The following is a 26,827-nucleotide window of genomic DNA, read 5'->3' on the forward strand; positions in this document are numbered from 1 at the left end:
TTCTTCTGTCACGTATTTCTAAGGAGTAAGCCAAAGTATCCAAACAATGGGAGTCTATGCGCGCCTGTTTTTATACCTTCCTTGAAAAAAATGTTATAAGGCAACGGCCGTAAAGACTATGGGGGCGTGTCTTTTAATGAAGAAAAATATTTGTATGAAAAAATGTGTCGCCCTTAAAACGACTGTTAATGACCTGTAAATTAATATCCTGTTTGTCAGGCATTCAATTACGCAGCCTTAACGTCACAGGGGTCCTCATAATCGCCACTCGTCATTCTAACTTGTGTAGATACATAATATACTATGGTCGTTTGATGGAAGGTCGACTGAACCAATGGGTAGAGTAAGCGCTCCTTTCTTCGCCCCAGCTCGTTGTCGCGGCCAATGGGACTGCGAAGGGGAGAGGCTGGGTCTCGCTGTCTGAAGTTAGGTTGAGGTGGAGACCGGGATTTGCGGGCTGCGCTACAGCCAGGCACCCTAAAATAACCCGGTTTTCGTTGTTTTGGTGGATAGGGGACTACCAACGTCACTCTGCCCCCGAAATCCCTGCTCTCCCGGGCAGGCGAAGGCGGTCCTTCATCATGGACTCTTTAGCTCGATCTTGATCTTGCCCTCGCGCCGATCGGCGGAGCTGAGCCATGCGCGGCGGCGGCTCCCCCTGCTGCAGCCGCCTTTGGGTGATGTGAGCCCCGCAGCATGGCCGCCAGTGGATACACGGACCTACGGGAGAAGCTGCAGTCCATGATGCCTTACCATAAAGGCCCAGAGCCGGGCTCCAAGAGAAAGCTGTCAGACGGCGAGTACAGCGACCATGAGGAGCCGCCACTGCCCCCTCTGCCGCCACTCCACCACCGGGACGAGGAGGCGCGCCTGGTGAAACACGGCATCCGTCAGATGCGCCTCTTCAGCCCAGAAGAGTGCGCCCGCATCGAGAGCCGCATCGACGATGTGGTGCACGCCGCCGAGAAGGGGCTCTACAAGGAGCACACCGTGGACCGGGCTCCGCTCCGCAATAAGTACTTTTTCGGGGAGGGTTACACTTATGGAGCGCAGCTGCAGAAACGCGGGCCCGGCCAGGAGCGGCTATACCCCAAGGGGGATGTGGATGAGATTCCCGCCTGGGTGCACCAGCTGGTCATCCGCAAACTGGAGCAGCACCGGGTCATCCCCGAGGGCTTCGTTAACAGCGCCGTCATCAACGATTACCAGCCCGGAGGCTGCATCGTCTCGCACGTGGACCCCATCCACATCTTCGAAAGGCCCATCGTTTCTGTGTCCTTCTTCAGCGACTCGGCGCTGTGCTTCGGCTGCAAGTTCCAGTTCAAGCCGATCCGGGTGTCCGAGCCCGTGGTGTTGTTGCCTGTGCGGAGGGGTAGCGTCACCATCCTCAGGTAAGGAAAGATGGGGTTACTGCCATGCTGGGGGAGTGAAGATACCTCCGTGTAGGGCTAAAGTGATAGGTAATGTCATTTTAATTGCAAAAAGGCTAAAACATTTGCGATCATCGCAGTACCGCAATGCAGTGCATAATGCCGTCTGTTGTTAATATCGAGCCCCCTCAAACTCGGGACCTGTAACAATTCTTAAGCAAAGCGCAACATGTAGTTATCAGTCTTCCTGGCAGATGGACAGATAAGAGGATCACAGTCCTTGAGGTAAGGTGGTATAAAGGCCCACTGCCCTCTAGTAAAGACATATATGCTAAAACTATCCACAGGGGGAGGAAGCATAATTCACCACCTTGATTGATAGAAGAGTGTGGCGGAAGTCACCCTCTGAGGGTCGGAGCGCCATGCTTACGCACGGATGAGCGTCACGGATACTTCCCTCAAGTAAAGTGGGGCCTTGGCTGAGGGGGAGGGGGGGCTTGCGTACTTTTCTTGGGATGACATGGTCATAGTTATTGCAAGGTGGGAAAAGTATGACCAAGTCCATGGCGATTGTACTGTGGGGTTTACATCCACTCTAGAGTCGCTCCCTGTTGCTGAGTGTCGCTCCCTGTTGCTGGGTTGTCATTTCCTGGTAATAAGAATACCATTACTATTTACATTTAAAAAAACGGCATGTCATTGTTAAATCACAGCTGACTATCTAGATTTGTTTGAAGTAACGCTGCAGTGTTGTTTTGCTCGTACTGGCGATAGAGTGCTGAGCATTTTATAGCGCACGATAGGGCTGCGGAGACCTACTTGTACTTGAGGTAATTCACCGTACGCCAGTCAGTTGGTGGCCCAATGGCCAATCTGTTTGGTCACTTGCGATCTGAAAGAGAAACCTATCCATCATTCTTTGCTGTTGAAGTTGCAGCATGATCCCCGTTCTCGGATAAGGAACGCAGATTCCTGATAAACCAGGATATGGATGGAAACATTCCTGCGGGAAACACTGTCCTCATTCTCCCATATGGTTCTTGAGACTGATTTTTCCGGTTGAAAACGTGATAGCAGGATCAACATAATAAAGGAATTTCAACACCGTTCTATGTTTACACTGAGGCAGAGTTAAAATTCATTGGCAAGTGGTTTTGGCGGATAATCCCCCAATTTTGACTTCGTAGAAGAAAAGTGATCCCCTTGCTTGGTCGAGGGTGACGGAATCCTCTTTCTTTTTGCCAGAGGGAATCCTCTTTCTTTTTGCCAGATGTATGTGGGTAAGCTGCTACCTTTGAGATATCAGTGGGCCATCAAGCTTGGATCTTAAGGATTGACCGCATCCTTGGTGAGGGGCAACGGTTTGCGATCGAAATCGAGGGTCGCCGAGTGCTAATTACTGTCTAATTATGTATATTCTGTACCGGCATAACTGTACCATTTGTGGTTGCCAAATCATTAATTGTAGTAACGGTGCGTGTATGCTGAGAGAGTGGCTCAAATTACTCTAGTTAGTTTCCCTTCACTGAAGCGAAACTAATGTTGAAAGCATTAGTTACAGTGTTGTAAAGTGAAAGCATTATTTGCAGCTGCAGTGGTATGTTTTCTTATGGGATTAAGCCAGCAAAAACATGTTATTGCATTAAATATATTCCACCCTGATTATAGAAGATTAGGTGCCGCCCCCCCCCCCCCCCGCCCTTATTTAATAATTGTAGTCATAGGATTCCTTAGTGGTGTAGTTGCATTTTTTTTTCCCTTTTCATTCCATGTGCAAAAAGGGATACTGAGCAAGCACAAGGAGATGATGGACAGAGCGCTGAAACTTTTTCGGACACTGGCCCCCAGTCACAGAGCTGGATTGAATCCATCATCGTTCCTTAGCTCATTTCGCCACCTCAGTTCAGACCCAACTATATGCAAATCAGTCTTGACCCTGTGCCTCATGGGAACAGTCCAGCCCAATCTGCCAAGCCAGGTCTTCCCTGAACCGGAAACAAGCATCCTGGGACTGGTTTCGGGGTAACACTCCTCATCAGCCAGACTAGCTTGAATCCAGTGGCAAAGTGAGCAAGGGACCCACTTCTGGGCATACCCTGCCAACTTAGCGCGGACAAAGCAAACACAAGGAGATGATGGGTGGATACTGAGCATTGCTGAGATGTATGCATTGGACCACGAATAGGCTTAACCTCTTAAGTTTTAGCCTAACAATTACAAAGTTATAAGTAAATCAAAACTGTATGACCCTACCCACCCCTTAACTTGCCTCCACCTCCATTCCATCTGCATGAAACCTGAACTACCTGCTCTGAGTGTAAATTGATAACTGCCTTAGACCTTTGATGCAGGTTCCTCAAACTGCGCTAAAGTTATTGAACATTTTATTGCCTGCCACTTGATGAATTGGCACAAAACTCGACATAAACCAATCCGTCAACGCATCTGCCTAATTTTGTTCATATGTGGTATTCAATGGCAATATTATTATTATCAAACGAATCTGTTCAGATGAATCTGTGCAAACTTTATATACCAGGCAAAGGTTAAATGTTCTAAGTCTCAACCAGATTTTGTCCACAGTTTCGAATTGGGACAATTATTAAAAAAAATCAAATATATTTTTAACCTGTCCAACCTGCGTTTGATTCCTTGGTTACACACACATATTCCAGCCAGCTCTTTAATCCTCTCGACTTTCTGAGGTTGATAAAATCGATACCATTAGCATGACAACATTAAACGTTCATTAGTTTGCTTCCGGAGCCCATTCACAATGAACTTGCACTCTTGAGATACCCCTATTCTTTCGGTTTACCTTTATTTTTCTACATATGATTCAAAAGTGTTGTGGGGCAATTTGTGGTTATATTTGGGGCGTGAGCGAATCCTCTGACTTTATCGCCCTTTTAGGTGTAATACTGACACATCACTGATTCTGGCCAGCTAACTTTTAAGATGTTATCCTGACGTATGGCTATTGTCAGCACAACAGTGATGTCAGTAGTCTGTGACCATCGTTTCAGAGAGAAATATGTCACACAACAGACTCTCACCCAGCCCTACTAACTTTGTACAGGTGATCATCGCATTTGACTGACTTGCTCACTCCTGCCCCCTGCCTTTGGTAATGTGACAAGTGATAGGCACTCTTCCAAGGCTGTCCATCTTTCGGAGATGATTTTGACATGTGTCCGCAGTGCTGCAAAGTTGCCCCAGATCATTTGTGACACTTGCAGCCAATCTAGTATTTTTGACACCCACACTACCGTCTTGGATTTGTGCTTTTGCTTTTTTCCATGATAATCGTGCGCTCCTAAATCTCTGCTTGGGAAGTGCTCTCTGCTGTCAAGCCAACTGGCTGCGGGTGTTGCCAGAAATTGGATCTGTATGGAGATACGTGTGTGGTGCTCCATTCCCCACTCAACCCCCCCCCCCCCCCCAAAACCCATAATAATATCCCTACCGAACGACCGAGGGGGCGTTCAGTGACAGCTGTCAAAATAAGTGAAAACCCAAGCGGACAGGAACAAATACATGAACATCCTGAAATGCCTATTGTGGTTTTTAGAGATTCACAACTGGGTAAGAGAACTGTTTTTTTTTTTTTGTTTTAACTAGATGGCTCCTTTTAGCGGCAGGTTGGGAAAAGACAGTAACACATGCGTTAAAATAAAAGTTTTGTTATGAGCACTGTAAGTTGGACAAGTATTGCCTAAAAGCAGAAATTACTAAAAGTATACACAAATGACACCATTGCTTTTCCACACTTGGGTATATGCCGTGATTTGAGTCCTTCCCAGGACATGGGATCAGGCAGGTTCTAGGCATTAAGAATATCTCCAGTTCTACGGGACCCTCACTGGAAAATTAACTTTCTCGCCCCAGTGGCGGAGTAAAGTGATAAAACCAAATTAACCTCCAGTAAATCTTCCCATCATTACGAGCGGACGGCTATGTTGAGCCTTGAACTTGTTTCTCGCGGGCCTGCAGTTTAGAGATATTCCTGTTCAGTCCAAACTGTTCCTGGTACCCAGGAGTGGTCGACACTTCCTGTTACACTTCTTTCCATTTCAGTCCTTGCAGATTCACTCCATTGAGTAAGGTATGATGCAAAGTTTTCATAAAGAAGTTTGTTTGTTAAACACAAGTGTTGCTGGGCAGTAAGGAACCTTTACGCCTGGACATCTATGTTGGCCACTTGCGTTTTTTGCCCATGTCATCACATCAAAAAGTTTCCAGGCGTAAAACAAGGACCCACAGGAGCACCAGCCCTGACAGCCCCCTCTTAAACCTTCTCTGGGACACTGAACGTTCATGAACAGCAGTGTGTTGTATGCCTGACATGGTTGACCTCTCGATTTAGTGTTTTTACTAGAGGTTGCTGCTGTTCGTTAGCACAGCAGGATGCTTAAACATTTAGCTATCGTTGAACACCCTAAACAATACGGATCAGATTCCAACCAGTCACATTTCCTGAATGTGTCACTCTTAACAAGGCATCAATTGTTCAGTGGTCCCTCTGTGATTTTGTAATTCTCCACTTGGTTGCTAGAATCCCTCCCACAACAGTTCTTCTCGGGACTTTAGGCGGCATTTCCGTTTCTGTTATCAGAAAAGTGCGCGCGTTTTTCAAGAGGGCTTCAGCATTCTATTGTCACAATGGAGACTCCAAACCTTGTTTTTTGTTGCCTAAGCCTGTTAGTACACTTGTGTGTCCCATCACAAATCGCCTTTTTCCTTGTGTTATAAAAAGCTTGACTACGTATCAAACGGAAAATAATCTTAAGAAAAACGAAATATATTGTTACGTAACAAACAGTCCAGAACATATAGTTAGTTGATGGGTATATTTCCTTGTTCATAATTTCAGTTTCTGAAGTCCAACCAAGCTGCAGCATAGTTACATAATCCAGTGCTGTAAAGGTCACCCGGTACCAAATGGCTGCTTTTGGCGGTAGTGATGTTTAAATTGGACGCTACAGTAGGTAAGTCCTACGGAAACTGTTTTAAAGGGCCACACAACGTAAAATAGCACTTAAAAATGTTGGTAAGGGACTGCTGTGGAGACGACAGGATATTCACATGTTGTTCTGATATGAATCCATAGTTAACACTGCTAGGTATTTCCGAATTCAGCAACGTTTTTATTTTGCGTTAGGGAATGGTTAGGTGAAGATGGGAGTCCCATTTTTCATAGTGTTTGGATGGCCAGGATACTGGCCAACCCTGGCTGCTTCCACTTTTCGTGCACATACGATCATAATGGATGTTTCTGTCTGCTTGCTGCTAGCACCACCTAGTTAGAAAGTGCTTGTTTCAGTGTTGTTTTGCTGCAACTTTTTATGTTCACGAGTTTCATATTTGGCGTTCTTGCATTCTTTTTCCTTCACTAAAATATATTGTGAAGGCATAATTTTGTGAAATTACCTTCATAGGAGTCAAGTATGCAACTTTAATGATGCGTGCAGTTCTTTAGGTATTTACATTTTTATAAAATATGAATAGGACTATGTAATCTTCACAGAGATGATGGTGAATGTGAGCCCATTTGTTTTTCTTTTTTTTTTTTTTTTTTTTTTTATTTCACTCCTGAGTCTGATGAAATCTTAAGACTGCTTAAAGTAAAGGCAGCATTGTTTGTTGAATTCCAAAAAGTTAGGTAGTTCGAATAGGAGGCATGGTGGCTACCAAGTTAGGTGCACGGCTAGAGCTCCACATGTTGAAGCTACCTTTCCGTGCAGTACCACCTGCTGAGCACTCTAGTGGGTTCTTGATCACCCAAAGGCATGTGTTTTCACACTCTTCTTGCTGAGAGCAAGGCACAAGAATATTTCTTTCCTCTAATAGTCAAGGCCTGAAGTTAGAATAATAGATTATGCAGTCTTCTAGACTAGTAGTTGATTTCTTTGTATGCTTTTCGTCATATTTACAGGGCACGGATAGTAATACAGCAACAGACGAGAGAGCTTCTGCATTTAGAATACCAGTAGAATGGCTCAGTTAGATAAACGCATGCGCCCATCTGATGGAATGTGCTGGAATCCAGCAAGTCGAGCTGTGCTTCTGTCTTTCTGAGTTAATTTGGGTTATAGTAACTGCTTTAATTTCTACATTTGGAGACTACAAAAACTTTGGGATAAAGCACTGTGTAGTAAACAGGTTATTTGTATTCACAATTGTGTAGCAAGCAGGTAAGTGGACGTACTCTTTGTCGCTTGTTGTTTCCTATCAGCTAACTTGCTATTAAAAGAATGCAATCTTTCTCCATGCTGATTTGGTTTGTCGACTGGTCTTGTCGTTACCGTGCCTTACTTTGTTATAAAGAGACGCACACAGAAACACAATGCAGTGGCATCAATGGGTGTCTTGGTAACCAGGAGCCCACCATGCACTCTTTATGAGCTCAGGCTTCACCCCTTGCTTTGTTTCTCCAGCATACCTTGTGATAAGCTATCTGATGACAAAGAAGTAGAAGGCCGTGTACCATGCTTTGCTTTTCCATTTGTGTGCAAGTGTTTGGTTTACCCAGTGCTTTTGAAATCTGCTTGTTTGTCAGTCTCCTCTTCCTTAAATGTTGCCTGTCTCTGAGTTTAGGAGGACGCCATACACTTCTTGCCTCTATCGGCACTAACTCTTGGGTAATATCTTTAATCCTGCAAGGAGGAGCAGTCTCTATCTCTATTGGTTCCAATTCGGCTCATGGATCAGTATTTGCACATCACTCCCTGCCGTTTGGCTGTCTGTCATGACAGTGCGAGGTCACTATACCCAGAGCTCAAGAGGATAGGTACGAACTGAAGTTTAGATCCTTTACTGTTTCATGCATTCACAATTTTAGATTTGGTGTTGGCCAAGACCGTTTCAATTTACTAGGGTTATATGTATAATAATTGGGCCTTCCGGTCAGTCCTCTTTAGTCTGTTATTGTGTCATTCACATTTTTCTTTCGTCCACTACAGCATGGGGTCATCCTGCTTTAGCCATTGGATAACTTCACTGCGAGTGGTTGCGTTTTTCCCGTTCTAAAGGGATGCATCCACAGACAACGTAGTTTCTTCACTGCCAGTGGCTACTATGGCAATTTGCTTGATTTGGGACTCAGCAACTTCCCCCAATAATAATGTTTTGTAAAAATCATGACAAAACAAAAATTGCCAAAACCAAAATAGGTGCCCACCACCAGACCTGTTGGCTTTGCCAATGCTTGTTAGCTTCTCTGAACAGACTACCATGCGCAAAGGAAGGGATGGCCTTGCACGTCAATCCTAAAACTTTGAAAGACAGATAATGAAGGTAAGCTTAATAGTTATTCTGAAAGACATCTCTGTATGAGTCCTCGCAGAAAGAGCTGCAACAGCCAACCAGTAGCCTAGAGCATTGTCCCCATAAGTGAGGACACTGGTGGACTGCCTAAACTGCAGAATGGGTGGTTTGATCCAGGGCAGATTTGCAGGATAATCACTTGCAGCATAAGCGTTCCAGCTAGATTACCTGTATGTACATTTTATTTTTTCTGTTTTGGTACGGATCCAACCCTCCTAAACCTACTTAGCACAATCCCGATACAGACCTTTGTGCAGGTCACAGTAACTGTCTATACTGGAGTGTGATTAGTGAAAACGCAGCAGTAATTATGTTTGGTGCATGAGGATAGTTGCAGTGACAGAGTGAGGAACGATTCCTCCCCTAGATAGTGATTAGTTTACATAAGCACTGTGGACTGGCAGTGCAGTAGGCTGTCATGCAACAGCCTCTGAATGTGCCCTTTAACAAAGTGCTGCAGCTGGCTGGAACCCGCGTGCGCCATTGATGATTTTATAAGGGTGAGTAAAATGGCATTAATATTGCATTTTAGCCCTGGCTTTGAAATAACAGGCAATCTTAACATTCATCCGCATTTGTCTCTTCTGTGGTGAATTGGCGAGCAAAACCTGATTTGACATGCTTGTTTATGCCCAGAAGCAGCCAGCCAGCCATCAGGTTAGGTCAACCAAGGGACAACGACAAGACTGGCCAACCACACCCTGTACTCGATTAACCCCTTCAGCGCTGCGCGGATTCCCCCGCGGTGCTGAAGGGTTCGAGCGCGGGCGGGGCCATGACGGAACGGTTCCGTCATGAGCACAGCTCAACCGATGCTCATGACGGAATCGTTCCGTCATGAGCATGGAAGGGGTTAAACATTAGTCATGAGGGACCACATACATCAGAAAGGGCGAGGGGGGGAAACCATAAACTGATAGGGTGCTTTCTACAGATGTGTACTGCAACTATGCCTGTGCCCCAGTTTGTGGGAATGAAGAGGAGCATGTTAGTCCCCCTTGTATACTCTTTTTCTCACCTGAAAGCTTCCTCTGTCTTTAATGACGAGCCACAGTTTCCGGTACTGGTCACGTGCCCACTATGTATCCTTATTTCTGTATTCTCCAGTTACCTGATGTGCAGTACTATACTGAGCACCACAGGTTGACTTTGTATGCGATTTGTGGAATTTCCAAGGCCAACTCCTGTTTGTCTTGTTGCTATTTTTCGTACTTTAAGGCATTGAACACTTTTATTATGGTGTGTAGCTTATGCACGCCTCTTCTTACTATGAATTTGTAGGGCAATAATGCACATCTTGCATTCCTTTTTCTTCTGCGCTTGATCTTGTTGGCTTGGGTACCCATAACTAAACTAACCTCATGAAAGTTAAGTCGCCTTATGAGCTGCTGAGGATACGTGTCTAGTTATTTTCTGATGCAGTGAACCACGCAGCACAGGTTGCATAAATGGCTGCTGTGTATGACCACTGAAGAGCAGTTGAGGAGATGGAGCTGCTTACAGAGAGCATGGCAAGAACATTTAGCTAGGAGTCCTAGGTGCCTCTGTTTGTTGGTATTGTAAATTTGATGTTGGCAGTGTCCTACCTGCTTCACCTTAGCACTGTGTTGTGTCCTAACATGATCATGCAAACACTGTTCTGATGCAGATGACGGGGATAATGGTGAAAATGGTGCATGTGACACTGCCTGTCGTTTTAGAGTAGTTGCCTTTATGAGAGGTTTCTTAACCTCTGAAAAGCCTCAGGCCTTTTTTAACTTTTTTAGGTCTGGTGTTAGCCAATACCTTTTTGTTTTTAATAACATATATATCCTCTTCATCCATTGGTCTGCTGCATTGCCTTTCACTCTTGGCTTCCCACCTCCACTGCGTAAAGCATGGGGCACAGGGTCTGCCAACTTCAGCCATTGGTTTATCTGACTTGAGTGTCAGCCTGCTGTTCTTGCACAATGCAGTACAATAAACAATTGGTCACAGTAGCAACAATTTAACAATACGACAGAAATAGTGGCATTCACTACACCAATATGCAAAATCCGCAGTGAATGCAATTTATTTTCAAAGTATTAATCACTTTTTATAGGCAACACAGTTGCTCATGCATCTAAACTCATAAATATATTTTTAACGAAGGTGCTCTAGTGTTGGGAAGGGTAGGGGTGTTCTGGATCAAAGTGAGTGAGTGAGGGTAATTGACAAGGGAGAGGTAATGTGAAATATATATGTCAAATTAACATAGTGAAACCTTTCCGGCCTATCACAGGCCAAATGTTCCAGTAAATACACATAGCGTTTAAAGACTCTGATAATGAATTCAGTCGTCGGAGCTTGTATAATGGTTAGTAGTAGTCAACGTTTCGACCCCTTAGAAGTTCAAGGTGATTCGATCCTTAGAGTGGGGTCTTCATCAGGACAGTGCGAAAGAAGCACCTGAAAACAATTGGATACTCTGTATTAAAGGGGGGGTCATCATGACAGGGTGTGAATGCTCATACTGAAAGATATTGATTACCTAATCTGGCAAACAGCACATAGAATCAGGCTGTGCAGTTAAGGAGAGTGGGATCAATGGAGCTCCTAAGTCGGAGAAAACAAAAAATCTGATTGTGAGCTATTCAATCCTACTGAGAACTCAAATGTCTATCCAGGCGCTGAACCATCACTTACCAATTAGCAGGAGCCAGTAACGAGATCAATAGGAATATTGATGGACATTAGAAACTAATCTCGGTGACCATGAGATTCCGGATCCACCTATGCACTCTTTTAAAAAAGCGAGAAACATCAGAGACCATGTGGTTCGATCCCTCCTTGACACGCCTCCTCAGCCCACTATTCAGACACTGTGGAAACTTCCAGAGATTGTGGGTTATTTCAAATGCGCACAATGCAAAGCGTGTAAATTGACCCTTGAAACAAAAAAATTCTGCTATTAGCAACACACCATAGACCTCAAGGTACATATTAATTGCAACTCAACAGATGTGATTTATGCCAGTCTATGTCCCTGTAATGAGTTGTGTATATAGGTCAAACGAGGCAGAAAGTGAAGACCAGGATCTTGCAATACTGTAGCAGGGTACAATGTGGCACAGTGGGAGCACCCCTGGTTGAACATTTCCTCACTAGAGCACACAAACCAGAGTCCTTTAGATGGTTGGTTCTGGAAAAGTTGTCCCTGGGCATAAGGGGTGGTGAAATGAATTCCTTTCTGAATATGCGAGAATGTAAATGCATGTACACAGTGAATAATGGCCTTAACGAACTTGATGCCACTAATGCGCAACTCTCCATTCTAAATACTGAATAGTGTCCGATAACTACTATGTAATTGCCCTTCTGTTTGTTTAATAATACAGGCTGTGGTATTTATACAGATTTTGCTACTGTATCCAAACGTTTAACTGTATTTCACATATAATGCTCATTTGTAATGTGGGGCGAACATAAGACCTTTCACTTCTGGAAGTGCCTCCTTGTGCTTAGCGCGATTGTGTTTGACCACACTATATTGTAATGTTTAAATAGATTACATGTCGCAGCTGTAAAATGCACCCCCGGTAGTATGAACTATGACACTACCTAACCACACTGTATTACATTGTATAGACATAGGAGTGTTTAGATTTGCCTTTTGCTCGGTTTCCGCTGACATCCGATCCCTTAGTAGTATGTCATCCAACATACTTGACACAAGAAGAGCCCGTGTACCACCTGGGGCTTTTTGCCGCCACTGGTAATATCGCTGTTATGTACATTTTCCCTGAGTATTGTACACTTACTGCAGAATTTTGTCTTTTTAAATAAACCCATGCCGCGACACCGGCTGCGTTGGGAAGCTCCAAGCGAACCAGTGACTGGCCTACAGTGAGCAGGGTTCGGTTCGTGCTGGCAGCAAGCGGCTGCACTCAACGTGCACGTAACCGCTCGCGCCTTTATCTTGCACATTGCATTGGCCCGGTCCCACTTTCGCTTGAGGTATAGAGCCGGAAGGTTGATGGTTAAGGTATGTCGCATTCTGACAATCACGTTCGTACTCGTTAGTGGGGACCATCGCCTGCATGCTTATTTAACTAATGTTCAAAAGCCACACATATAACCATCTCTCTCTAATTACCGTTTTCATGTAGTTATGGAAGATTACGAACGCCGGGTAGCACACTCACTTTCACGGCTCTCCTTATTATCACTATGAGCAGTTTAGTCTGTCGAATCGCACTCCGATTTCTTTCTGAATAGTCCTACAGTTTGGGACTACATTGAGGGGCATTTTTGACCGTATATGCATTGAAAATATTTTCACTGCTACCGCGTTCATGACACTTCTTCCCTAATCACTGTGTGGACGAGCAGGCAACATGTATCTCCACCGTGATATGTTGTGGGGCAATCCGTGCTTTATTTTCTCTTCAAATGCGCTTCTTTAGGGCTTTTGATTGGACGCATCAACCAGACCAGCATATCCTACAGTCGCTTATGTAATTTGTGCGTGGCCGCCTTTACGGGCTTAGTGCGATCTCATAGGATTCGTTTCCTATCGCCTTGATAATGCGCTACACTACGGTAATCAATTTGCATGTATATATTTGTTGTCTCACACGTGTTGGACCATACTTAGGATCTTAGCGAGGTCCTATAGGATCAGAGTGTCACCCTCCTGCTGATGTTTTATAAGGCGCTTCTCACAACTATATAGAATCTAGGCTTTATTTCATTTTTATTATTTCTTATTTAATGGTATGCCACTAGAACCCGGCCATTGAATTGGTTAACTAAACACCAGACCAGTCTCTGTCTTTTGAAACCACCCTGTCCGTAGCATTGTCCTTTCCTTTGTTTGATAGATGTGTCCTTTTACTGCGAGGTATCGTTTAACCCACAGTTTAACTATGGATGTCCGTACGTGTACTCTTGGCCGTACTGGTTCTGGCTAATTAGTAAGTGATGGTTCAGCGCCTGGATAGACATTTGAGGTCTCATTTGGATTGAGTACCTCGTTGTTCTCTGCCCCTCCCCAATCCAGTCAAGATATCACTGAATACAAACAGCTCAGAAGGCAGGACACATGTTGAAACACTGATCATGACGCATGTAACTGAGGTGGTTGTGTACAGGCTCACAAATGATGAATAGGTAGGTATTGGGCAGTTCTGGATCTATAAACAGCATAATTTAGCCCTGTTCATGGGTCCTACATGTACATTTTAACATAGTTTGTAATGCCGCATAATCCACTAGAAAGTGCTGTCTCGGGCATTGCACCATCCAGTGGAGGGGGAGGAGGAGGTCAAGAGACAGTTAACGTTGGTTTACCCAGAGGTACATGTCTACATTTGGAACCAAATCTCAGCTTGGGGAATTCTGCAAAAAGATTTGCTCTCGGGGCTTTGGATGCCGTTTTTTACGGCCCGTGTATAAAACTGAAGAGCTTTGGTCAACTCTTCCTTGTCTTTCCACAGTTAGGATAGAGCGTATTTAATTTGTTTGCATACAGTTTACGCCCCTTTGGCGACCTTGCTTGCTCTTTGTATCCACACTACCCCAGAAGGAAAATAGAGTTTATCTAAGCTAGTGGAACAATGGCCTTTCTTCAGGCTAAGCTAGGGTGCAGTTTTCCGCTCCTTTGAACAATGAGGTCTAAGCTATTGACCACGTTTCCTGCAGGCTCCCCTGTAAGCTCTCAATTGAGTTTTAAGTAGGAGACTATTTTGCCCCCTTTGGGTGTAGTGTAAATTTGCAGAGCGCTGCTAATCTCTCGCGCGGATATCCAGCTGCTGAGTAGGGCAGGCCTGAGAGGGGTAGGAGGAGATCATGACAGTTTTGTCTGGAAGAGCCATTTCTTGAGGTTCCTTTGGCAGTCTATTAGGGAGGTGGATGTTCTGAGATGATTCGGGAGGCCGTGCCAGGTCTTGGCTGCGAAGTATGAGAATCAGCGTCCTCCGCTTCTGTTCTTCTTGATGCGAGGGGCGTGTGCTCTTGTTTGGGACACACATCGCAGGTGTCTGGTGGATTGGTAGAAGTTGAGGCAATGGTTGAGGTATGCTGGACCGGTGTTGTGGAGAGCTTTGTAGGCGTGGGTGAGTTGTTGAACTTGCTTCTTTTCTGGACTAGGAGCCAGTGGAGATTGTTGAGGTGTGGAGAGATGTGGTTATTTCGCAGGATGTACAGGATGAATCTCAGTGCAGCGGCGTTCTGGGTGGTTTTGAGTCTGCCTAGGACATGAGTTGAGATTCTGATTTAGGGGGTGTTTCCGTAGTTGAGCCTTTTTGTGAGAAGTGCCTGGGTGACCGTTGGTCTGGTGTTCAGTGGGATCCATTTGAAAATCTTGTATAGCATTCACAGGATGTTAAAAAGCATGAAGAGGTGGTGTTGTCTCTGCTCATAAAGAGGTTAGTGTCCAGGATGATCCCACGGTTCTTGTCATGGTCTGCAGGGGTCGGGGGGGTTAGTTCAGGGGGCCACCAGGAGGCCAACCAGGGGGAGTGGTTGTTGTCGAACATTAGGACTTTGGTTTTGTCTGTGTTTAGCTGGAGGCAGTTGTTTTTCATCCAAGCAGTAATGTTGCTCAGGCAGTTGGTGAAGTTTGCTTTGGTGGTGCTGGTTGATTCATTAAGGGAGAGGATGAGCTGTGTGTTGTCAGTGTAGGACACTATGTTGATGCTGCAGGCACTTACTAGGTCAGCGAGGGGAGTCATGTAGACTTAGAGTGCTGAGCGACGATCCTTGAGGGACTCCGCAGATGAGTTTCTTGGGTTCTGAGGTGTAGGGTGCAAGTCTAACTCCTTGGGTTCTGTCAGTGAGGAAGGAGGATATCCACTTGAGGGCTGATCTGCAAATACCCAATTACTGAAGGTTTCCGATGAGTGACTTGTGGGCGACTGTATTGAAAGCTGAGGAGAGGTCGAGGAGGATGAGTGTGGCTGTTTCTTCTCGGACGAGGATGCTTCTGATGTCATTAGTGGAAGCAATTAGGACTGTCTCTGTGCTGTGGTTGGTGCGAAAGCCTTTTTGTGGGCTGTCTAGGAGTTGATGGAGTTCTAGGTGGTCTGCAAGTTGGGTATTGATGGCTTTCTCCATGACTTTAGCTGGAAAAGGCAAGAGTGAGATGGGTCTGTAGCTGTTGAGGGTGTTGGAGTCTGCTGTCTGTTTCTTCAATAGTGTGTTGACTTTCCAGCAAGACAGGAAGGTGGTGGTGGTGGTTTTGGATGTTTTGATGATGGTGGTTAATGGCTCTTGCAGGGTTGTATATGAAGTGGGGTTATGGGTTTGAGGGGGCTCCTGAGCGGATAGTATTTATCAGGGCAGTGGTTTCTTTGTTTGAGAGGGGCTTCCAGTTTTTTAGCTGCTGTTTTGGCAATGGAGGTATCCAGGCAGTTGGGGGTCGTTTGTATCTGTATGCTGCGGGTCAAATGTGTTGGAGGTCTTGGCAGTCTTCTGTTTGAAAAAGTTTGGAGGTCTTTGAGAGTGCTTGGATGGGATGATGATGGCAGCTGCGAGATTGGAGAACTCCTTGACGATGGTGAAAAGTTCTTTGATGTTGCTGGAGCTGGATTTGAGTCTTAGAGTTTAGGCCTTTTTCTTTGCATCTTGTAGTTTTGGTGGTAGACGTGGAGGACGGCTTTGTATGTGGATCTTGCAGTGGTGTTTTTGTCGAGTCTCCCATTTTCTTTCAAGTTGTTTGAAGTGGTTCTTGGACTCCCTTAGATTGTTTATGTACCAGCTAGGTTGTTTGTGATTTTGTTGGTCTTGCTTCTGGTGGGAGCTGTGCGGTTAGCGAAGTCGGTGGGCCATTTATTGAAGAGCTTGCTGTCAACATCGAGGTTCCTAGTGTGGTCGGGTGGACGTTCCTGTAGGGTATTGGTCCAGTTTTCTTTGGATATTTAGCCCTAGTGTCTTGATGGAACTTTGGGGTTTTCTGGTGAGGTGGCTTGGTGGGTGGTTATCTTGAATTGTATGATGTAGTGGTAATACTATGTGAGCGGGGTGGTGTGGGTTGTGATACTATTGTTGGGGGAGAAAATAGGGTTGAGGATTTGGTCTGCTGTATGAGTTGGTCCTTGGACGAGCTGGGTGAATCGAAGGTTGCTGAGGCTGTCGACGAGGGCCGTGGAGTTGGGGTCTGTGGCTCTTTCTACTTCTAAATGCACCTACTACTTTATTAAATGGCATACAACACTAATTTGTGCAGTTGACTTTAGCACTGCTGGGGACATCTAGACTTTCCTCCTCACCCTCACTTGGGTTTTTAGGTCTTCCAGGTCCTTATCCGTCAACAAGACTATCTGTAGTTCCAGTGATTGGTCAGTGGCCCAGATAGTCCAGTTGCTGTCAACTCCTAAAAATATGACATGGTGATCCAAAAGCATGTTTCTTTTGCTCCAACACTACTTCACAATAGGGAAGTAAGTGCACTGCAAATTGTTTTGGAGGAGTTTGCACAACTCTTCCCATACCCACTAATCAAATACTTAAGTATGTTAAACTAGACTGTCTGAGTGCACAGTGGAATCATGTAAAACCGTGTATCCATATGCTTGTAACTGGACAAAGACACAGTTTACCTTTGTACAAGGAAACCCCATATAAACTTGTAGTGGCTTCTATTTAATAGGTAGCTTGTTTGAAAATGAGATTGCCTGAAAATCAGTGTACAAAGCGCTATTTATTCTGAAATACAAAGTGCTCAGCTATAACTTGTCTGGATGCAAACTTTTTAGTCTGCTCAAAATGTAATGCAGCTGTACTTTGCCTAAGTGCAGCCCTCCATAAATTGGACAGCGTGGGAGATTCTGACAGCAGTTGCAAACCTTCACAAGAGATGGAGGTTAGATTAAAGATTAAAGAAGTGTTTGCTGGCGTCTTCTGAGTTCCATGTTTACCTATGTCTGTATTTCACGTGAGAGTTTGAAACGGTATGTAGGATCTATGGAGCATTTAAAAATAAACACCAGCTGTTGACCTGCTGCTGTAACTTGACCGTTGCAAAGTGTGACGTCAGTGGGTGAAGAGTGCCTCTTCCTTGTATGTGCAAATTGAAACATTGACTAGCTTAATGTGGATTTGCATCCAGAGACATTCATAATTGCAGCAAATTGTCAGAACTCTGGCTGCACAACGGCAATTTCATTTTTGAGACCCCTAGGAAATGTTGGAAATGTTTCTTAAATAAAAGTATGGCCTGATTTGTGGGTTGGTGTTCTTTGAAAGCTCCATCCACTGTAGAAATTTGAAACAAAGATTTGAAGTTTTTGCCAGAAATGATTGCATTAAAATTCTGCTCATCTACCCTCTTTTTTTTCTATGTTAATTTTCTTCATTCCATCAAAGTATTTCTCTTTTTGTATTCACACCCATTTTACAAAAAGAGTCTTCGTAGTAGGTGGATTGTGGTGGATGTCATGTTGCATTGATTTTTAAAGAGCAAGTAAGCTATTTAAGTTGTTGTACACGTTTTCCATCATTTCCTCATCTATGATAGAATGGTGATTAGGATCAACATTTTGCTGCTTCTGCTGTTGAATGATTAATATAGTGGTATACAGGTGTTAGCTAGGTTTGACATGCCCCCCCCCCCCCCCAACCACAGATGCAAAATTAGGCTTTTGGGATGGGCCCCGGAGTCTTCCATTGTCTGGCTGGAACTGGTAGCGTCTGCCCTCAAGGAACTGATTTTGTAGGTTTGTGTATAGTGCGTGCACCATTCATAGGCAACATATTTTATTCTGTCCTTACTTGAAAGGGAATTGAGTCCCTCTTCTACTGCCATTGACGTCTTTGTTCAGAACCTTCAGCCTTTGGCTTGAGACATTGCAAATCACACCTTGGTTCAAGCCACACTAGTATTTTATTTTCTCCATTTTTAGGTCGAGCCAGGGCAGCGCATGTGCTGCTGCGAGGCATGATGTATTGGAGTATGGCTTTGAAGCCCCGCCCACTCTCTGCCCATATTTGTCACTGGCTTGTGTCATTGTCCTTCGTAAACGCTGGCTTCCGAGTTATTAGGCATGTTAGTCCGTCCTTGTTACTGCCTTGTCTGCATTTGTAACCTGGTGACTGGCCCTTCTACTTCGGATGCGATACGGTATGTCTTATTTAGTCTGTAAGCACTCTTTTCTTCAATGGGTTTCTCCTGCTGCAGCCAGGACTGCTTTCCTAGCCATGCGTGCTTTCACTTTCAAGCAGCCCCAGACAATGGCGGCCGCTTCTTTGAAGTGAAATAGGTTTCGCATTTACAAGAGTGTGAGCTATTGCCCTTGTAAATGACAATAGCTTAAACACTCGTAAGTGCGAGACCTTTTGCATTGCAAATGCTTGTTATATTGTGCTTTTGGGTTTGTTCTTCCCTCTATCTCTGTTGCAATGTATGACAAGCTATTTTACAGTAATCAATTAAACGGTGAGCACGGAGTAGTGAGTGCTGACAAAAACATCTGAGAATGGATGCTACTGAAAAGGAAACTTTTTTCCACACCAACGATGTTTTTTTCTGTTCTTGTTCCCATTTCCCAAACAAACCTTGGCAAAGCTAATAGTACTCTGGTAGTGTGCTTGTTTTTGTATGTAATCCACGTGGAGGTGCAAGGCAAGCAATTTATAGAGAGCTGAACAACATGGCATTGGTTGCTCAGCTGGGAAGCAAATTGAGCAATCTTTGCTCAAGGAGTTAAATGTTCACCATTGTCCTTTTGTAGTGGCCTGAAGGTCACAAGTTTGAAAAGGCAGAGACGGGAGTTTATCCTTCAAAGTTCGTAAATGTAGTACTACTAAATTAGTTAATGGTAGCACCTGTTAATTGCAGTGCTTTCAGGTAGCAGATGCGGCATGAAGCTCTTATATTAAAAAATATATACATATCCAAAAACTCTACTTTCCCCCAACTGTCACCTTCTAAATATTTTTTGCATTTGAGCACTAATGTTCTTACAGGTCATATGATACCTGTAACTTTTAACTTCAGTTTTGATAAATTCTGCCTCCTCCTTCACTTCCCCTAAGTTGCTTATTCAGTCACGTTTTTCCGCAATCACTGCTATTCAGAATGCAGCTTTTCAGAAGGAGGACTGTGCCAGTGCTTTATTTGAGCAGGTGGCTGTTACCGGCACTCCTATTTGGGGACCAGCACTTATTTTTCCTCATAACACATTTCCCCAGAGCGAGAAAAAACACAAACGGGAAATGAGAAAAACGGAAAACTGTCACAAAGGAGAAAGCTGGCACCTGGGAGAGTGAAGAAAGGGGCTGGCAGGGAGTGACTGGTAGTGGATTCAGAACTCCGAGCCTTGGTTCTCGGCGCGTTCACATTTCTGAGCAGCGCTTTGGGCACCGGCACTCATTATTTTCCAAATTAAACACTTGTCTGTACCTTTTATATCTGCCTCAATCTTATTCCTAATTTTAGAGGTTTGCCTTCTTTTTACCTTTCCTTATTAACCGCCCACCGGTCATATTTTTAAATTTCCATTGTTTTCCCTGATTCCTATCCAGATATTCTAACGGTCATGTTTTGTGTTGCCCCCATGTCTGTCTGTAGGCCTGCTCACTCTATGCTTCTCTTGCTGGATATTATCAGTTCTCACCCATTCCTTTTCACTCGTCTCAATTTTCTTGCCTCACGTTTTATATAATGTATTTTTAGTGAGCGCGTGCGGTCTATAATTTTACTGCCCCTACCCTCCCAAGCGTTAATATTTTCTTGAAGTCGACAGTGGAGAATATGTTAATGGAGCATAATATGAAACCTCTCCTAATAATGAGTTAAACCAGTGTAAAAATGTGTTTATTCTGCTTCCTTTTCAATATTAACATAACTTTGCTCTAATAAGCTTTTATATCGTTTTTTGTTCTTTACTTCACTTGGGTGCAAAAAAAAAAGCTTCTCACGTTAAGTGAAAAGCCTGGAATGTTAGAGAGTGGTTCGGATTTTAAACTGGTAAAGATGTGAGTTTACCGGATGACAGTCACCAAGGACGCTGTGCGCGAATGCAGGATTGAATTAAGTCGCCGTAAACCATAGTTTGTGGAAGAAAAGCGAAGGGCTGGAAAGACATTTGGTGTCTTGGAGTTCATGTGTGTAGCCTCGCACAGATTCGAAGCAGAGCTCTTCTGAGAGTTTCTAGCTCGGAGTTGCGGGTCCCTTATTGGCTCTATACACCTTTTGTAAGGTTAGAAATTAGGAATGGAATAGAAGGTTGGGTAAGAACCTCTTTAATTTTGCGATTAGGGTGCAGTGACTGTTGTTCCAGGGAATGAGACTTCACAGGCAAGTTTCTCTTTAGGTCTCGCCTGACCCAGCGCATGCGCTGGTCTGGAGAGACTTATTGAGAGGGCTCTAAAAAGTGCTACCAGGCCAGCCTCGCTTTACCGCGATTACTTTCACTTTGACGGCCGCTTTGATGTTTGATCGCGATCACTTACGCGGCCGCACGGCCGCTTTGCATAGCCAATAGGTCTCGCTTTTTGGACCTTTATAAGTATTTAGTTATGCAACTGTTGCATAGCTAAACACTTCTAAGGTCCCAAAGGCGAGACCTATTGGCTATGCCAATGCTTGTTTTAAGAATATGAACACCAAACAAGAACAGGTTGTTTTACCAGAGTTTAGCCATAACCATCTGTGTTGGCAACGACACTTGCGTCTAGACAGAATCTAGACAGAATCTGTAAGTTGAAATTGAATTACATTTTTTTAATGCTTAAGGCTGGAGTCTCGTGACAGCTGTCGTTTAACACTAGTGTCTATTGACGTGTGCCAGTTTGCGCCGACATTAATGTTTCTTCTTGTGACGCGTTCCTAGCCAGTTCTCGAGAACTTGACCTTTCTAGAGTATATTTTGCACTGGGTAAAGCTATCGTCAGTATTTTAGTGCAAAGCTAATACATGAAGTCCAAGAATGCCATTTTGCCTTTTAGGTCTGCAGATACAATCAACATTCTGTAAAACACTGGGAAAAGAAGGCCGAAGCGTGGAATGCAGCATTATTTTTATCACATGAGTTATCTAGCCAAAGGGTGCTTCAGAAACACAAAACACATTTGTCTCTACCTTCTTGGAAAAAACAAGATCATGCTTATCTTTAGAGTGTTGTAGCATGAGAGATTAAAGGGCAGCCCTGTGGGTAATGCGCCTGTTGCAGAAATCTGTGCGCTGAAGGTACGTCTCAAATCAAGTAGACTGACGTAACTTATCGTCTTAACTCCTGATCTTGGCAGCAAAGGCTCTGTGGAACAAGGTAGTATTTCTTGATCGTGCCTGTACAGCAAGTAGATTGTGACTTTACTGCATGACAGACCATATAGGTTGGTGTGTGTGTGTGTGTGTGTATTTTAGAAAACCTCTTTCCATAAGCTACACTGCCTTTCCTCATGAGCTTTCTCTTTTGTTGCTTTGGACTAGTGAACCCCCTATGTCTTTGCCGAGTTCTCTTCTCTCTCAGCATCCTTCACTGCTCTTATCTCAGGTTAGGGAGAAGTGAATGGGGTAGCCATAGACATTTTAGAAGTTTTGTCGTGCATTATTTCTTGATGCTTCTGAGTGGCCTTGCCGGGAGTGCATCAAATGCGAGACCTATTACCTTTGTCAGGTCCGTTCCCAGTTCGTAACACGACTTCCCTTCGACCTGTAATCCACAGAGCTCTCCTGTTGATGTTGCAAGATGTCACTTTTCTACTTTTAGAGCCTAGCATTTACGACCCTCCTTCACCTCCCCCAGCACTGGGTTCCTTTATGGGTGTGCAGTCTGATCTGCCATCCAGTTACTAAAGAGCCCAATGGTTTGCCCCCACGTGCACTACTTTGAGGTTGCTGGTAATAATATTCAAGAGTATTTTTAACTCTCCGGAAATAAATAGTCGTACATACTGTAAAAATATACTCTGTACTGGGCGTCTTTTTTAGACTTCTTTCTATTGCATTTTATGTGTTAGCACGTTTCTGCTTTGAAGAATCTCATGTAAGCGGCAGACGTGCTGAATCAAGTTGCTGTGGAAAATCTTAAATAGTTACTTTAGTATCGGTAGTCTCGCCAGCAAATTCTCGGTTTTAATGGAACTAAATCAGTGCCTTTTATGTATCCCTTTAGATTCTATCCTGCTCCTGCTTGCACCAATAGATTAAGAAGCACTCGAACACGAACATGGAGCTCCAAGCTTAAGCCCTTTATTAGTGGTACGGAAGACACCAGCCTGCTCCCTTTCACAGCCATCTCCCACTTCTGCCGACGCGTTTCGAAATTATCTTTCTTCTTCAAAGGCTTGTGGGAAAGGAGAACAAGCTTAGTCCAGTCTCTCCCAGTTAAATACACAAAGATAGCGCGCCCTCTATGGACCGCTCTGCATGAGTCAACGCTGAGTGTTCTGGGAGATGTGGTCCTGAACAATTGCTTGTGAATATTCTGTTGGTGCGTGCGAGGCCCGTAGATGAGCCCCGGCAGGTGGGCGCTTCCTAAATCCAAATGTTCATGCCCCACATAGAGAGGCCGTTGGATATCAACCTCAGTGGCTCCCACTTTAGACGGGATGGTGCATTCTCTACGGCATGGCCGCCGCAAAAATATCCTGCTCCTGCTTGCACCAATAGATTAAGAAGCACTCGAACACGAACATTACACAAGATAGTTCACTTGTTTCTAACTTGATGAAGATTTCGTAATGTAGGAGAAAGTCTAACTCATGAATAGTCCTGTGTGTGAGCAGAGGTGTTCTGGGACAACTTCCTATAACATTTAAAAGATTTGAAGATTTAGTTTCTGATCCGTAATGGAGCAGCCTGTCCTCGCGCGACCTTTTTAACGGCTTACGATTCTGAGGTATTTATTTCACATTACAGCACTGCTGCTGTCGGAGTTTTTGTTGAGCTCTTTGATAACCAAGCTGGTGATTATAACGGATCACAGGTGTAAGCCCAAGTAACTTTAGTAACCTCCTACACTAGCCTCTGAAGCTCTTCAATGGTTCGATGCACAAAGTGCATTGTTTACTTGCGCAGATCCATCTTGGTTATTCACAAAATCTGAATTTGCACTCATACAAGGATTTGCTGATATGGAAAATTCAACCAGTAAGTCACCATTGTAAGTGAGAGCAATCCTATAGCGCTGTTTATTGTTTTTTCCGACGCCAGCAAAAAGGTGGTGAACACCTATAAATTTGCAAGTTTTCCAAATGTTGTTTTTCAGATAGTGTCCCACCCTGAGTACACTATGAGATTTGCATTTCTCGCTGGCAGGGTAAGGAGAATGACTCTCAGCTAGTGGGAATGATGAAATTATGGAGGCTTCACCACAGTCCAACATAAATACTTTGACCAAAAACAAAAAATACATCACTCACTACATAGCATTTCCACATTAAGAAAAATGCATTTTTATATATGCCATTTATATAGCGCAAACCCAAGGCAGCAAAGCGCCTTCTTTACAGAGTCCAAAACTGAGATGCAGTCTAGATGTGTAAGGAGGGATAGAGAGAATGTGGACTGTTGGTGCATCATGATGGGATGTTTTTAAAGAGGTAAGTCTTCTTTCCTAAATTGGAATAAGATTTGGGTATTACTGATCTATGTGGGGATGGGCCTTGTTTTTACGCCGAGCCTACGAGAAGGCTGGTTTCAAAAGACATTGTGGGCTTACCAAGAATATACATGGACTAGGAGCCCACCCATTGCTTACCACTGGTTCACTTTCCTGTCGCTCATTTGCTTGCCTCTTATTCTTGTCCCAGCTTGATAGTTTTGTGTTTTTCCCTCCCATAAAGCACAGCCTCTTCACCATCTCTTTTGATTGGCTGGCTTCCATTGCTTGCCTTTCAAGCACAACGTTTTAGGTCTCGCCTAGCGATGCAAGGCATGCGCTGCTCCCTTGCGAGACTATTGTCGTCGGTTTTGCTTTGGAAGCGGAGTGGAAGCTCCACCCATGCTTCTCATTGGTGCGCGTTAAAAATGCTCACTTTTGATTGGAAGGGAGGCATGTTTGTTCCCTCCCTGTCTCCTGTTTGCAGTGCCTGCCCGGACAGGAGATGCGCACAGCGTCTCTTTTGCTCGCTGCGTTGCTGTGACACCACCAGGTTAAAACATTTCCTTGAAGTTCTGTACTAAGCAGCGTGTCGTCGGATGTGTGTCCGATTTCAGGAACACTTCCCACATTGGCCGCATTGCAAGTACAACATTATTTCAAGCATGCACATCAATCACAAAGTTGTCATGTGCGGCCCATCTGATAATGCACTTTGGCGCCTCGCAATGGTGTTTAAGCGCTATACAGAATTCTTGACAATCAAAGCGACATCTGTGCCTTTTCTCGATGCACGTACGGACAGGCTCGGATTGTATTTCTCATCTTAGGAACGCATTGAGCTATATATCCAGGCGCTTGTCAGCTTTGTCGGATTCAGAGTGCGCATGTCTTAATGTGTGACTGTTGTGTTGTGCATCCGTCTTCGGGGTGCGTGCCCAGCTACCAGCCTGCCTCTGCATGTAACTGTGTTTTCCCATCCATGCTGCAGGCAGCACGAACACCAGTCGTTTGATTTTCTGCCTGTTTTCAGTAAAGGCTAGGCTCGCTCGTACCCAAGGGACTGATGTGGTTTGTCAAAACCAATTCATTTTCTTCCTAAGAGTGCTTTAGGCTCCCGAGGATCTCACTCAAGTGCTTGCTCACCGAAGAATCGAGGGAAGCGGGCAATAAAACGGCTTTGCAGCCTCTGAACAGCGGCCGGCTGCGGCTCCCACAGTGCTGAGCACGGAGGCGCCCACCCAAGGCGCGCACCCTCTCCCCGCGTGCCGAGGCTCCCCAGGCGCCGCGTGACCTCTTTAACGCACCAGCTCTGGAAGGGAGGCGCAGCTTGCACGAATCGGCAAAGAAATCCTTCAAGGATGCATAACCTAGATGCTGTTTAATGGTAGGGGGTCAGCCGCACAAACCAGTGCTGGGTATCGATAAAGACTAGGGCAAGACCACAAACCATCTTTGACTGGTGGCGTTTCATGTCCTGTTTGGTAAACTTAGGAAGCACTTGGGGCAAACACCTTTTACCACCTACTATGAAGGCAGGTTTCTGGAGGTTCTAATGTGCAACAAGAACGCTGGAACATTTTTGATGCATGTTACTTTGTTGTGATGTGTGCCTCTGTGTTTTTGTGCTGCAATATTACAAAACGATGCTGGCTTGTACAGTGTTGGGTTGTGTTTGGACTGTTGTGCCCAGCTACGTTTTTAGTGTGCGATGTTGCGTGTGTATGCTATTTTGGTATTTTCTATTGTTTATACTCTATATGTCTACAGTGCTACATGTCCATGCAAAACCAGCACATGCCTTTACATTTCCAATACCAGCATGGCTTTAAGTGGGATATAAAACTCGGAGGGGGGGGGGCTTCACTCAAAGGGACGTGGCCAATGTAATTAACGGCCCGTCCTTAAAAACACGTAAGCTAAAAATCTGTGCTTAGCATAGTCTCTCCTTAGTACCTCCTTGTCTAATTTTGTAACATCCCATGAGGACACCCCCCTGTTACGTGTGTTGTTACTCGGTAGGCTTTAATCCCCTGTTACGTGTGTTGTTACTCGGTAGGCTTTAATTAAAGCCTCCGAACACTATTTTCTGCGGCTGTTGCATGCAGGACACGTTTTCTTCTAACGGTTTATTTTTAATATTTATAGCACTGGCGCCAAGCGCAATACAATAGGTCTCTGATTTGCGAGAGTTTTTTAGCTATTGGCATTGTAAATGACAATGCCTTTTATTTATCTGGTTTAAAAACACAAAATCGCAAATGCGAGACCTATTGCATTGCAAATGCTTGTTTCTTTTTGGTTCAGCATTTCTCAAGAATGCATGTTTCCCAGCTGTCACCCCCATGTACATACTTCTTACCACCTGCACTCCTTGTTGCCCACTGTCGCCTTTGTGCTTCTCTCCACAATCCTTAATGTTGTGCTCATGTCTTCGCCCATGTGCTTCTCTCCTCGCCCGATTCATGTTGCTCTCATCTGTTGATTCTCCACACCCTCCCTATTGCCTCCCACCCCCTTCCTTCTGTCACCCATTGCTTCTTCACCCTTCCACCGCCCTCTGTGTTCCTTTCGCCCCCCCTCCTCTCCGTGTTGCTTCCTCGCAACCCCACTCTCCTCTGTCAA

General features: G+C 44.7%; 1 protein-coding gene across 1 annotated transcript in view; it reads left to right on the top strand.

Annotated features, from left to right (window-relative positions):
- The first annotated feature begins 320 nt into the window (after positions 1–320).
- ALKBH5 (alkB homolog 5, RNA demethylase) overlaps positions 321–26,827 on the top strand; it is a 115,917-nt gene continuing 89,410 nt past the window's right edge. The window contains exon 1 of the mRNA XM_085628971.1: positions 321–1,391. Coding sequence (XP_085485097.1) covers positions 697–1,391 — 695 coding nt within the window. The 5' untranslated portion in view covers positions 321–696. The remainder of the gene's footprint in view (positions 1,392–26,827) is intronic.

Source organism: Triturus cristatus, chromosome 10 (genome assembly GCF_964204655.1).
Source record: "Triturus cristatus chromosome 10, aTriCri1.1, whole genome shotgun sequence".
In the NCBI taxonomy this organism is placed as follows: domain Eukaryota; kingdom Metazoa; phylum Chordata; class Amphibia; order Caudata; family Salamandridae; genus Triturus; species Triturus cristatus.